The sequence below is a fragment of the Podarcis tiliguerta genome (assembly GCF_965153285.1).
Source record: "Podarcis tiliguerta genome assembly, chromosome: 10".
Lineage (NCBI taxonomy): Eukaryota > Metazoa > Chordata > Lepidosauria > Squamata > Lacertidae > Podarcis > Podarcis tiliguerta.
Window position 1 is genome coordinate 35410347 of NC_139543.1, and position 14006 is coordinate 35424352.

Consider the following 14006-nt stretch of genomic DNA (forward strand, 5'->3'; position numbering starts at 1 on the left):
GAAGGACACTTCCCACATTGTGGCTCCTTCGGAGAGATCAAGCTCTTTAAAATATTAGCAGCACAATAACCTGACACTGGCTAAAAGACTAATATGTTGTTTTCACACCCTCTGGAAACCCCCAATCATGTATGCCAAATATGTACGGTAGTTTTCATTCTAGACACACAAAAACAGACTCAGGGTCTAGGTTAAGATGTTCCTGTTTGCCCAGGGGTTGTATTTGCATTTAGTCTGCATTTTTGTTTTACAGTGCTTTATTAAAAAAAAGTTTTTCTTGTTTTATGTCTCCTCCCCCCGCAATTGACAACACGCATCGCATTGGCGTCATAAATTATCCTATTGACATTACAGCATTATTGTCATGCAGCAATGAATGTGATTGTTTTATTGCTTGTTTTAATTACAGATGTTTATATTGTAATGCTTCTCTGATTGCTTTATATATCTGCAATCCACTTACAATCCTATTTAGCACTAAGCAGCACATAAATTGATGAAAGGTAACGATGATGGCGATAACTAAGGTAAAGAATTTCAGACGCCTTTCTCAGAAAGACCCAACTCCAAGAAATGGACGGTTTGCAAAGTTTAAAAGAAGGCAATGAAAACAATGCGGTTTAGATTCTTTTCAATAAATAATAATGGATCGTTGCGGCCTTTTAAAGGAAAAAACAACAACCCACCATTATTGTTTGGGAGGTATTTCCCCACTTCTGCATCCAAGCCGCCTCCCCCAACAAACCAGCTTGCACTTCAGGACACTTTTAAGAAACACAGCCCGGCCAGAGAGGTGCGACAAAGCAGCCAGCGCAGAACAATGCGATGCCCTGCCAGGTTGCCACCCCCACAGATGCCTCGGCAGCATCCTTCCTCGCGGTGGCGAGACGAGTTTCCACCTGGCTTGCTCCGGAACGGGCGGGGAGAGGTGGGCAGCCTGTGCCAGTCGCGGACGCAGCCAGCCAGCCTCGCCCCTCCTCTCCACCCTGGGCTCCCCTCTAGCAGCAACCTATTTGCCTCCCCCCGCTTCCAGCGTGAAACTAAAGGAGGTGGGGAGGGAGTGGGCGGGGCAGGAGCGACAGCCCCTCAGCTAACGGAGCGCGCGCGCCCGCCCGCCCGGGGAGAGCGGGAGGGGAAAAGGGAGGGAAGCGGTCCGGGGGAGGCCGAGGGGCGGAGGCGGAGGCGGTCCGAGCGCGAGGAGGGCGGGGCGGCACGCAAGCGCGATGGGAGCCTCGCCGAGCCCCACGCGGGCGCTCTCAGAGCCTCGGCAGCGGCGCTTCCAGTTGAGCCGCGAAGGGGCCTCAGGGCGGCGAGGCGCGCGGAGGAGCCGGCGAAGAAGAGCGGAGCCGGGCGGGCGGGCAGCGCGCTCTCTCTCTCTCTTTCGCGCAGGGGCGGAGCGGCCAGCTTTGCTCTCCGGCGGTTGCCCAGCCCCGGTCAGTCATGGGGTAAAAAGGGGGAGCGAGCGAGCGAGGTGGAACAATAAAAGCGGCGAGGCGGCGGCGGCGGCAGCGCTGACTGACTGGGCGAGCGAGAGAAAGCGGGGGATGCCGGGCGCTCGCTGAGCGGACCGAGCGGCGCACTCGGCGGCGGCGGCGAAAGTGGAGCGAGGCAGCGGAGCAGCGGGCGCCAGGGAAAGCGCGCGCGGCGGATGCTTTGCGCGGCCGGCGGGAGGCGGCGGCGGCGAAGGGGGAGAAGACGGAGGGCGGCGGCGGCGGCGGAGAGATGATCGCGGAGTTGGTGAGCAGCGCCCTGGGGCTCGCCCTCTATCTCAACACCCTCGGCGCGGATTTCTGCTACGATGACAGGTAGGTGGTGGCGGAGGAGGAGGAAGAAGAGGCGGACTCGGGGCTGCCTGCTCGGGGGGCGCGTCCGGTTCGGTTGCGCTCGCCAAAGGGAGCGCGCTCTCTGCGCCGTGGGGTTTTGTGCGAGGCTGTGAAAACGCACAACTTGATGTCCTCACTTTCCTTGCCCGGACTGCCGCCTCCTCCTCTAATCCGCGCTCTCACCTGCGGAAGAAGGGTTAATCCGATTATCTCTCCCCGGTTTAACGCTTTACGGATTTCATCGCACCTTTTCTTCCTTTGCGCGTTCTCTCTCTCGCGCGCCTGCCTTTCCCTTGGGCAATTTCAGCTCAGGAAGGGTGGAAAGGGAGTTCAGGGTTTCCCTGATCGACTTCGCTTTGCGCTCGAATCTACCAATCAGAGGCAGGTGCAACAACAACAACAAAAGGCACGCAGTTAGAATGGAGGCGCTTGGGTGCCTTTGAGGACATTCTCCAGCTACGGATTTGTTCCCGGTACCTGAGCTGAACTTGCAATCCGTTCCACTCCTGGTTAGCAGCGATGTGCCGGTAGATCCCGATCTACCATCTGCCCACCCTAGTGGAGAGACGCAGTTTGCAGGGCTGGCTGTCAAGTTAGGTTGCTGGAAAGGGTCGGGGAACATAGGTCCCCCGGTACAGCTGAGCAGGCGAGGAGTGCAGGCAAACTCCTTCCATACTAAATCTCTTCATTCTTTCTCTCATTATGCCTTTGCCAAGATCACCCTTTCTGGTCACTTTTTGGAAGTTCGGGGGGAAGGGAAATCTTTGCTCTTTGGGGAATAATTCCATACACACACGTGTGATTTTCTAAAAGGAAAACATTCTCCATCTATCATCGCCCTGCCAACCAGTTTGATCATTAAATGGTGTTAAGTTTGGGTTAGAAACAAACCCTTTCCCTCTTTCAACCACAAAGCGATTGCTTTTTGAGGGGGGGGGATGGATTCAACTTGTTTCTCTTGTTTCTGGAGCATTTGACACTTAAACTTCCTTGCGCTTGGAAGTGTATTAAAGGGACAGGGATGCTCTGAATTTTTAAAGAGAGAAGTGTCCAAGCTGCAGCCTGAATGGAAACTGGGCTTTCTAACTAGGAACCCCTTCCCTTTAAAGCCCACAGATGTGCCCAAGTTTCTTTGTAGTTAATGAGTGGTGAAAGGGAAGGTACTCTGCACATGCTGTTGTTGCATAGAAGTTGCCCTGTCATTGAAAATGCTTGTTCTGGATCTAAAGTGCATTGATCCCTGCCTGAAACAGCCTTGGAATAGGAACCTCTGCTTTAACTTTGCTCACAGGGGCAGTGCTTACTTGAAAATCATCACTTTGGCTCTGTTTGCATGTTAGCTGTGTTTGCATGTTTGTGTTCGTGTGCGCATTTGCCCTCTGAAGATGTGCTGAGCAGCTTTTCTTCCTGAAAGCTCTTCTGTTCTGTTCTCCAGCCTGTATGTTCAACATTCCTTTATGCTAATTAGCAAAGATGAAGTCCCCCAGGACTTGAATTTGGCTCTTTTTGAGTTTGGACAGCTAATGAGAAGTGAACCGTGTGGTTGAAGAAAACTGCATCGAGTTCTAGAAAATGTCACAGTTGTTCTGGGTGCTTCTCCCTCCCCTTAAAATGGACAAGTGCTTAGGCACTGCTGAGAAGCTGTATTAGCAATTAGAGAAAATTCCAATTTGCGCCTTTTCCGGTGACTTACTCTGATTACAATTAAAACAGATGCATAATTAAAATATATTAGGGAGAGCAGCACGCCTGGCTGAATTTATGAGCCATCTTGGGGTGTTTGCATGCTCCATTGACGTTAAACCATCCAAAAAGTGAGCATAGATTTACTTTGACAGCTTTTCATCAGTCCCTCTCTGTTTGGAAACTGAATAGATCCCCTGGGTTAGGGTGAACTGCCTTTCAGCAGAGTGCCTTTGTATTGAGGGGATGCCCCTTGAATTCTCATATATGGGAGTAATCAAGCACCACAGTGTTGGAAAAGTCCAAACTAAGTGGATCTTACTAATGGTACATTGAAAGTTGTGACTTCATATATTCATTCAGTTACATTGTTGTCAACAGAGTTCTACTGTGGCTACAAAGATATTATTCAATCATGTGTTTGTGTTCAGAGATGATGCATAAACACAGACATAAGAGCTGGAGCAGCATAACTGTTGCCAGAAAACATGCCTCAAACTTTCAGGCAAATAGTAAGGGAAATGATCTATTCTAGCTTTGAAGATTATTTGCATTGGGACATAAACTGGTTGTACTTAAGTCAATTAAGTTGCTTAATCCTGAATTTTGGTCTGCTTTGCAGGGCACTGCAGCACCTGTCACAGTCTGGGAGTTACTAGTAGGATAAAGACACAATTTGCTCTTTTTCCTTCTACAAAAATTGAATGCAACTTGTGTGTTTCCTTCTTAGCCATTGCAGATTAGCAGTTCAGCAACTTAACCCTAAAGGATTTCCCAGTTTTACAGATCGTGATCTTTTCTATTTCCAAGTTTTTAAGAAAACTATTAACTGCGTTCTAGTGTGTTAGTGGTCTTTTAATGGGTGTATAAAGTTTAATGATTATACACTGCTTTGTGCAGATTTATAGAAAAGCAGCATAAAAGCTTTTGAAATAAGACCTGATATAACTCTGCTAATGCTGGCAGATACTTACAGGTGTTAATATGCAGTATTACAGTAGTTGGAGGATATCAATATGGCCATAAGTAAACATACATCGTCGGAGTTGGAAAAATCCTGTGCACCTAGTTGTTGGCTTGCCTAAATATGTGACGATGGTACCTAAGAACGTGGATATTTTTTGCAGCCCTGCCTTCGGCATTATCAAGGGGCTGCATTATCAAGGTTGCTTGAGGACACTGATTGGGAATTTAGTGCTCTTTGCCAGTTTAATTCTCCTAAAATTGTATTGCAGTTGCTGAACATCATGGATGTAGAGGTCAAGCTCTTTGTTGATTTTGACATGATTGCTCTTACAGAATGTTAGTGGCAATTTAATTGCAGGCCATCTCTTTTTCTTTCTTTCTGTTAATCCCGACAGAACCGGTTTAGCATTAATCTTGCGTTGGATAAATGACATTTAAACTGCAGGTTTGTTTAATTTGTCTAAAAGCTAAAGACATAAACACCTCTTGGATTTAGAAATTCATTGGCATGTGTGAACTGAAATTATTGATTATGCTGTAGAGTAGGTCAGTTAATTACAGCATTTTCAATTACATTGGGAAGGAAGGAGAGTTGAAAACTGCAAACTAGCAAATGCTTTTCTAGTTCACCACTGCAAATCTTTTTTAAAAAGTGAAACTCCCAGACCTAAAATATTTTAACTACAATCACAGGGTTGTGTGGACCATCAGGAGCTTTCTTAGAATGTAACTCGATGAAATGTGAACTGAGTAGAAGCTGTGGGATACTGCCTTCCAGGTGGGATATGGATCATACGTCCAAGTTAAATTGAATCAAAATTGTGCATATAAACTTTGAAGCTGATGATCACTTATAAGAGCGGTGCCAAATCCTTCAGGTTTTCTGTTCTATCAGATGTGACATTGACTTAGACTGTTTTTCTTCTTGATACAGTGACCAAGATTGCTATATAAAAGGTGTCTGTAATTGCATTCTGTGTTTTAGTAGGTTGGCAAAGATTAAATGGTGTCATAAAACCTTCTTTACAGCAAGATCAATTTCTTAATGATAAAAAGTAATGGAAAACAATGTGCATTACTCGCCTGGAATGAAGTTACTTACCGTCTCAAAACAATCATTTATTCTGAGGCCAAATCTCATTTTAAGAAAAACGAAGTCAATTCATTATTGAGTTTAAAGAGGAGTTTGAAAAGATCTGATATACACAATGTATGTGGGAAGAATGGATGAAGGCATGGCAAGAGGGGAAAATAAATACTTGCTTGTATCCATATGACTGGTCCAGTTGCTGAAACATGAAACTAAGGACTGCCAATTCAAAGATATGATACAGAGAAAAGCACCTCTCTCAGTTCCTGAAAAATGCATATGGGGTTTAGTAATCATTGTGTAGCAAGTACCCCCCTCCCCATGCCGCCTTCTGTAGTTCTAACATTCCACATATTCTGAGTCATCTGCAAAGATTAAAGGAGTGACCAAAGATAATGGGACATGTTAAATACAGAGGGGGGGGGGATGTGGCAGTATTTTTAAAGGCTTTATATATGGGAAAAAGGGAAAGTGAGGTCTGGCAAGAGGCGAGTTTGTTCCCCCTTGGAAGCAAAATGGCAAGGGAAAATTTAGTGTACATTCCCTTAGAATTGTGTGTTCATCATGGTTGTTAAAGATGCCTACTGCATCAGTTGAACTACCATACTTTGAAAACTTTTTAAAATTTGAAATAGTTGGCAGGTCATTATTTAAGTTGAGATATATGGGTGATTTGTATAAAGAGGAAAAGTGATTGTTGGTGTGTAAGATTTGGTGTCTTAGGATACTGGCAATCATATATAATTGCAGCAAAAATCTAAAAACACCCATGCAGATTCATTGAAGTACTGCATTCCAGTGTACGCTCAAATGCTCAAGAAGCTGCACACTCTTAAGGAAAGCATTATATTACCCTTTAACCTTCCATGATAAACTTTTCTTACAAAACTAATGTCTTTGAAACTTAGTTTCTACAATCATGGGCATTGATTTTTCATTCTGCAACTTCACTTACAACATTTCTGAGTGCTTTCACAAGTTCCCAGAGATGGTGTGTCATTTTTTCACTACTTCTGTAATGTTTCAATTTAACAAGTTAGGAAAAGAAAGAGAGAAAAAAGTATGAGGCATTGTTTTTCTATTTTGCTGCCTTTTGAAAAGTGTGAAAGCACTTCACTGCAGGCAAATATGTATCATATGCTATTTTTAAGTTGCTCAAGTGATTTATTGGCTTTATAAATTGGCCAGTTAAGTTAGTATTCAGTTGGGACCAAATTTTAATCTGTAGTGGAGTTTGAAGAAAGAAAAATATTTCTTTTAACAGTGTTTGTTTTACTAGGGTATAAATTATTTCATTTTATCCTGTTTCATCAGAAGACACACTGGGGTTTAGGTGAGATGTAGATACATTTACATTTAGTCAACTAATTCTTTGGTTAGAAAAGACCAGCTAAACGTCATTTTTGTAGTGCTAATTAAAGCAACTTCAAGATGAGGTGCATGAAAAGGTAAATACTGCTGTTATCACAAAGTTTGGCTACATGTCACACCATAATTTTCTTAAAGGCTTATCAAGTAATTCTGAAGCACATTTTTATTAGATCCGTTTAATGATACAGTTTGCATAGAACCTCATAATTTTTAAAAAGTGTAAAGAAATGTGTTAATCTATCACCTGAGCTTACTTCTACAGATTTAAGAAACAATTCTTACTAAAATTTAAAAATGGTACATTATATGCCATGATTGTCCCAGTTAAAATTTTGTAAGCTTAGTACAAGCTTAGTAACAGGGACGCAGGTGGCGCTGTGGTCTAAACCACTGAGCCTAGGGCTTGCCGATCGGGAGGTTGGCAGTTCAAATCCCCACAATGGGGTGAGCTCCCATTGCTCGGTCCCAGCTCCTGCCAACCTAGCAGTTCAAAAGCACATCAAAGTGCAATTAGATAAATTGGTACTGCTCCGATGGGAAGGTAAATGGCGTTTCCGTGTGCTTCTCTGGTTTCGCCAGAAGCAGCTTAGTCATGCTGGCCATATGACCCGGAAAAACTGTCTGCGGACAAACATCGGGTCCCTTGGCCAGTAAAGCGAGATGAGCTCCGCAACCCCAGAGTCATTTGCAACTGGACTTAACTGTCAGGGGTCCTTTACCTTTACCTTTTTAAGCTTCGTACGCTTTTGGTTAGTTCGTCTTTTTGTCGTGCCACAAAAGACATTACAGCAGTATCTTGGTACTCAAATGGCTTGGCTCCCGAACAAATCAACTCCCAAATGCCGCAAACCTGGAAGTAAGTGTTCCGGTTTGCGAATGTTTTTTAGAAGCCAAATGTCTGACGCAGCTTTCGCTTGAGTGCAGGAAGCTCCTACAGCCAATCGGAAGCCGTGCCTTGGTTTTTGAAAGGTTTCAGGAGTTGAACGGACTCCTGGAATGGATTAAGTTTGAGAACCAAGGTACCACTGTATCTGACAACTGATCCAATACATGCAGTGGAAGAAAGAGTGTAAGAACCAGAGAAGAATAGATAGCCATCTATCTCTTAATTCTTTTGGTTTTTAAAAACTTAACAGGTGGTATTTACTTTTAGTCCTACCCTGAGTAGATGCATTGAAATTAATGGACATGACTAACTTAGAGTCATTAATTCCTGTGGGTCTACTCTGAGTAGAATTTGGTTGAATACAACTCACTCTATTATTTCCGTAGATGTATGTAATGGTGTGTATTCTGTGTCTTCATTACAGGATTTCCCTGGGTTGAATTCAGTTTTGCGCTATCATGAACATTCCACCTGTGCAAGCATTGCAGCTTGACAGGTGGAATGAGCCCCCATCTACTCCCCTCATGTGGTGTTCTGAAGGGGGATGTTTTCTGACACCCCCAAGCTAATTTCAAGGAGCATGAAGTGGGAGGAGGGGGTTAAAACCCCATTGTGCAAGCAGAAGTTCATGTGCAGGCCTTCTCCTTTTGGGGCTTGCTGGTAAATCCTGCCTCAATTTGACCTTTCATCTTAAAGGACAATTGAGTAGTGGGTTCCTTCTAGGAAGTGTGGCACTTTCACCAGCAGGTAAATAAAGGTAAAGGGACCCCTGACCATTAGGGCCAGTTGTGGCCGACTCTGGGGTTGCAGCGCTCATCTCGCTTTATTGGCCGAGGGAGCTGGCGTACAGCTTCCGGTCATGTGGCCAGCAGGACTAACCAGAGCAGCGCACGGAAACGCCACTTACCTTCCCGCCAGAGTGGTACTTATTTATCTACTTGCACTTTGACATGCTTTCGAAATGCTAGGTTGGCAGGAGCTGGGACCAAGCAACGGGAGCTCACCCCGTCACGGGGATTTGAACCGCTGACCTTCTGATCAACAAGTCCTAGGCTCTGTGGTTTCACCCACAGTGCCACCCGCATCCCTAGCAAGTAAGTATTCTTATGTTTTGTACTTTGCCTCTGATCAGAGCTCAGACATTCGCCAAATTTTTGAGCATGACCCCAATGGGATGCATGGAGGCATACAGCCAATAAAATTGGAGATGAATTGACAATGGGAAGAAAAGTACAAGAAGAGTTTGCCATGAAATGATGTATTACAAGAAGCTATAGAAGCCAGGTGGGTATATAGAGTGGGACACTTGCGTTAGGCTATATTTGCAGAAGACCTTGTTAAAAGGGAGGTGCCAATTCTCTTGTTCCAATTTATGTATTGGAGGATGATAAAGGAACAAAAAAAGCATAACTCATACTCGACAGCTGTAATTGTTGAGTTCTAGGAGCTAATAATGTGAGGTTTGTGTTTGTCTACTTGTATAAACATGCTGGAAAATGCAGTGGCTGACATGAGTGCTAATCCAAGTGGCTGACATGAGTGCTACCCAGGATTCAGTTTGTGCTTTGCTCAGATATCTGCTGATGAGTTGTATGTGAAATGCACATTCAAGTGAAGATTGTCTTAAGTCAAACTGTAGTTGAGGTGAGCCTAGTGTGCTAGCTGCACCCTTCTCAAAGTGTGAGCTGCTATTGTACCCAGACCATGCTCAGCTGGTCATAATAAGCAATGCTGATTGCAGAGACGGACAAATATGTGCAGCTGGCTTTGCTAACAATATTGTCACGGTAAGCCCCCAAACAGCTCTTTAAGCTCTTCCCAGTTTAAAAAGCAAAGTGTTGCTCAGCAAGAAGGAGAGGGCTCTGAATTGCGGCAATTGTATTCAGTATCGAGGTGCACATGTGCTACAGCTCTATCTTTACCACATACCGGCATGTATTTTAAATAGCTGCGATGTGAGGCATTATTAGAGACCTGTCTCCAGTGGGGCTTAGGCCTTAGTAAATGCGTTAGAATTGCAGACTTGAATATCTTGTAGACTTTATCGCTTGATAAGCTGGTTGAAGCAATACACCAAAGGATTTGTATTTATACGATTTATGCTCTTGTATTGATAGAGTTGCTAGTGTATTAACCTTTATTTGAGTGCATGAATTTTCCAAGAAGAATGGAAATAGCCTCTCCACACTATGGATTGGAGTTGTGTGCTTCATTACTTCTTCATTTCCTTGTTACCTAGCTTTTCTTCTTCTTTTAAATGTTCCAATGTGCTGTCTAAGAGTTACTGGTGGCTGAAGTAGCAGGTCTCTCTCAGCAAGGGTTTGTAACTGAAACAAGTGGCTTTGTTATGGTTAGTCATGAACTTCTGTATTTTTAACTATAAAAATACTATTTACTTGAAAAACCGTGAAATACACAACTTTGAATTTAAATTTTAACTGGATGTGCGTAATTCTTAGTCACTAACCTTCTGGATCCACAAGCTAATTTGTAACACTCCTTGACTGTTTATGGTTGTCTTGTTGACCATTAAGGTTTAGCAACCTTTGAACTCTTTGTGTCTCCTCTTTCGCATGACTGACCATGTGGATTCTTCGTATCTCTTTTCAAAAGGGCTGAACAGATTGTGTAGGCAGGTTGTCATGTTGACAGAAAGCCATGCAAGGCTCTTGCCTTTCAGCACATTGCTCAAAGTTTGGTTCAACATGGTAACTTTTGTACCCAAGTGATATTTTACAGATAACGTTGCTTTGCTGGTGGTCTAAAGAGTGGAAGGGGAAATTAAATAGAATTGTTATTTTATATACTTTGCCAGATATTGTGCTCACATAGTTTTTAATGTATTCTTCCTTGGAAGATGGTACTTGTAGTGCTTTTTTTGTTGCTGAGGAACTCTGAATAAAAAAATAGAGTGGATTTTGAAGATGGGATTCTGAGTTAATGCAGTATAACATTTCTGATTCCCTTTTCAAGACAAGCAGTCTTTTCTTACCATAAATGTGTTACTTTACATCAGGTAAGCTATTCATTTTGGCAGAGTGCCATATGACAATATTTTTTGTCTTGTCAAATGTTCATCATAATAATGACATGTTTTCATGCAGCAGGATGCCTTGCAAATCAGCATTATGACTTGGAATGTTTGTTTAAGTACCAGCCATAATGTTAATGAATCACAGGACACACTACTTACCGTAAACTCTGAAGGTCAATATTTTTGCCTTTCCTTCTGTCAGACAAGAGTGAATCAGATGTTGAATTCTCTTGGTAGAACTCCCCTAAGACTTTGTAAAGTAATTGCTGAATTACTTGTAACCTTCCTCCTTCCCAAGAGCCACGAATGCTGCATCAGAAAGTCTCCCAAACCCAGCTGGTCCTTGAAGCAAGGACTGACAGGTAATTGAACCAGGATTTTCCACATGGGAGTACAAAACGTTTCTAACAGACAACTGGGCTGGCCTGCAAGATTCCTTCTCTATTCATGGAGCTGTTGTTAGACAAAGGAGATGTTGAACTTTGACTCTGCTTAGCTAGAATGTATTTCAGGCTTATGAGTGGCCAGTGATGCTTAAAACCTAGCATAGATCTTTGTGGTTGTGGTTAGGATGACCTATGCTTACGACTTCTGTTCTAGTTTAAGTATCTAGATAATACTGAATTATCTCTGCCTGGACCATCTTTTTCAATTTGAGTGGAGATAATTACATGCTTATAGAAGCATATGTAAATTGCCATTGCAAAAATTAACATGGTTGCTTTATTAAAGTATCTGGCGCACTTGATGCTAGCATTTTAGAAATGTATTGCCAATTTTAAATAGCAGTTAGTCCCTTGGATATTAGCACCTCCTGTCGTCTTCTTTTTTTAAAAAAGTTATATATTGAAATTGGTTTAGCTGATCAAAGCCTGTTTTCTTCTATTCAGGGCTGAATTTTCAAAGCAAGGACTTGAATGGTACTTTTGAGCAGCACATCACTTGCCTTTGTTTTACCAATGACCTTGATTTCCATATTTGCTGCCTGCTAGAGATGTACTTATATATAAAGTATTTTATATTTAATGGTTTACAGTGAATGTGGACATCACTCATGTTTTGCTCCTTTCCTACAGTGATAAGGAGCAACAAACCATGATCCCTGGCAGCATTACATTTGACTCGGGAATCATGATTTGCTTCTTTCCCCCAAACATACCACAGTTTCTGTGGTTCAGAAATAATGCTAAATAATGGATCAAGGTTTGTTGCTTGCGCTAGGGTTGGAGCAAAGGAGGAGGCTGCTCTTTCACAGCAAATAATTACCTATGGTGTGTGATGTGTGAACACTACCTGAATCTTCTGTAACTAAGGAGGCTAATGTTATATTAACTATGACAGTTTATGTCTCTAGTAACAGGAGATCCTCTATGCTAGGAGTGGGGAACTTGTGGTTCTCTAGATGTTGTTGGACTTCAGCTTCTACCAGCTGAAATCCTGCATGGCCAGTGGCCACGAATGTTGGGAGCTAGCCAATGGTGAGGAATACCTGGAGGGCTATAGTTTCTCCATTCTTGCTTATACATGTATTCCCATTTTTAAGGAGAAAATTGAGCTGTTTCTTCTGACAGCTTGTTGGTCAGTGGGCAAATATATTAGCAGGTAGTGATGTTTTTCTCTCTATTTGGTCTCCTCCTGATTTCTGTACATCAAGCTCTTGGTGTTCTTAAGGCATGCATGAGAGAGAAGGTTTGTGTACCTCTTTGCCACTTAAGGGTCCCTCACCCTTTAAAGGACACCAGACATATTTGGGGGGGACAGGTTCAGTTTTGTAGCAGCTTCCTGGGATAGTAAATATTTCAGTTCAGGGCATGGGAGCACTGGCTCTCAGCCCACTAACAACCACTGAAATCTGATGGTTGACCTCTGAGGAGATTTCCAACCTTTCCAAACATTGCCTAGATCAGGGGTAGCAAACCTTTTTTTCTTGTGAAAGGCTATTCACCTACAGGAAAAATCAGTTGGAGGCCACATGTGACAGGGAGTGGAGCCACTCTGCAGTTTTAATCTGAAATCTTAGGCTCAGTACTGCTCCCAGAGCTCAGAAACTGCTCGTGCTAATGAAATTCCCCATTGCAAAATGCACCTAGAACAGTGGGAGTTTCAAACACTGCCCACCGTGTAAGGGAGTTAATCTAGTGAAGCTGAGTTGGCTTGTGATAGGACTAGTGAATTAAATACCAGAGGGGTATCCTTATAGCAAAACCCAAATATTTATTTATATAAAAATGTTAAGACATCAAGCAGCTGCAAGACTCATTTTTGTTCTTGATTTCCATGGAAGTTGCATTCAGAGGGGTGAAGTCAGTGGGATGTGATAACTGTCTGGAACACCAGTAGTTTGGAGACAATGGAAATGGGAGAAGCTTGAAACTATGGCAAAAAGTTAAAATGGCTCTTGCTGAGTAGACATGATTGGGGGAGCATGAATAAACATGTAACCACTGTAACTGCTGGTGTGTTAAGTAAATGAATGAAAAAAATGTGAATGTTGGGTGCTCTGGGCTCTTGTCTGAACTGTGAGGTTGATAAGACACCATTCTTACCATTCAAGAATAAAGGCTACCTGCCTTGCTGCTGCTGTTTGGCTTATTGACCCACAACTAGGCAACAAACACTTGGGACAGCCGTCCCTTGACAGTAGTGAAGAGGAGTGGAGAAGGGAGTTTGTGGAACTTTGGTTCTCTGAAGATTTTAGAACAAAGTTCAGGAACTTGTTTTGTAACCATGCACTTCCTTTTCTCTTCCTGTGGAAGAGAATTTCACTATCCAGTGTAATTATGGCATTGGTCAGTTGTTTAGGATTTGTAACTTTGGAATGCTTGACTGTGACATTGTTACTGATGCTTTTTGCTTTCGATGGAAAGAAATGCATTAGGAAAAATAGGACACAGGAGTTGTTTTGTTGAAAGTGCAAGTGCACTTGCCTTTCAGTAGATTCAGGCTAGGCTTTCATGGCCTTTCCCACCATATAATTGCAATTCTCTTACTATCTGCTTTGCCTGAAATGCTTGCCTCATTTGGCATTCTTATCCAAGCTCCTTTGACGTTAACGGGTTTCAGTGGTTTTAAAGATTTCTGAAGATCTGAATGTGGGATTGGGGGGTGGGACATTGTTCTGTTGTGTTCTTTTTAACAGTGGAAACTTTAGGT

General features: G+C 43.1%; 1 protein-coding gene across 1 annotated transcript in view; it reads left to right on the forward strand.

Annotated features, from left to right (window-relative positions):
- The first annotated feature begins 1197 nt into the window (after positions 1–1197).
- Positions 1198–14006, forward strand: part of TMTC2 (transmembrane O-mannosyltransferase targeting cadherins 2) — a 179676-nt gene continuing 166867 nt past the window's right edge. Inside the window, exon 1 of the mRNA XM_083400958.1 lies at positions 1198–1805. Within this exon, the coding sequence (XP_083257084.1) occupies positions 1723–1805 (83 nt within the window). The 5' untranslated portion in view covers positions 1198–1722. The remainder of the gene's footprint in view (positions 1806–14006) is intronic.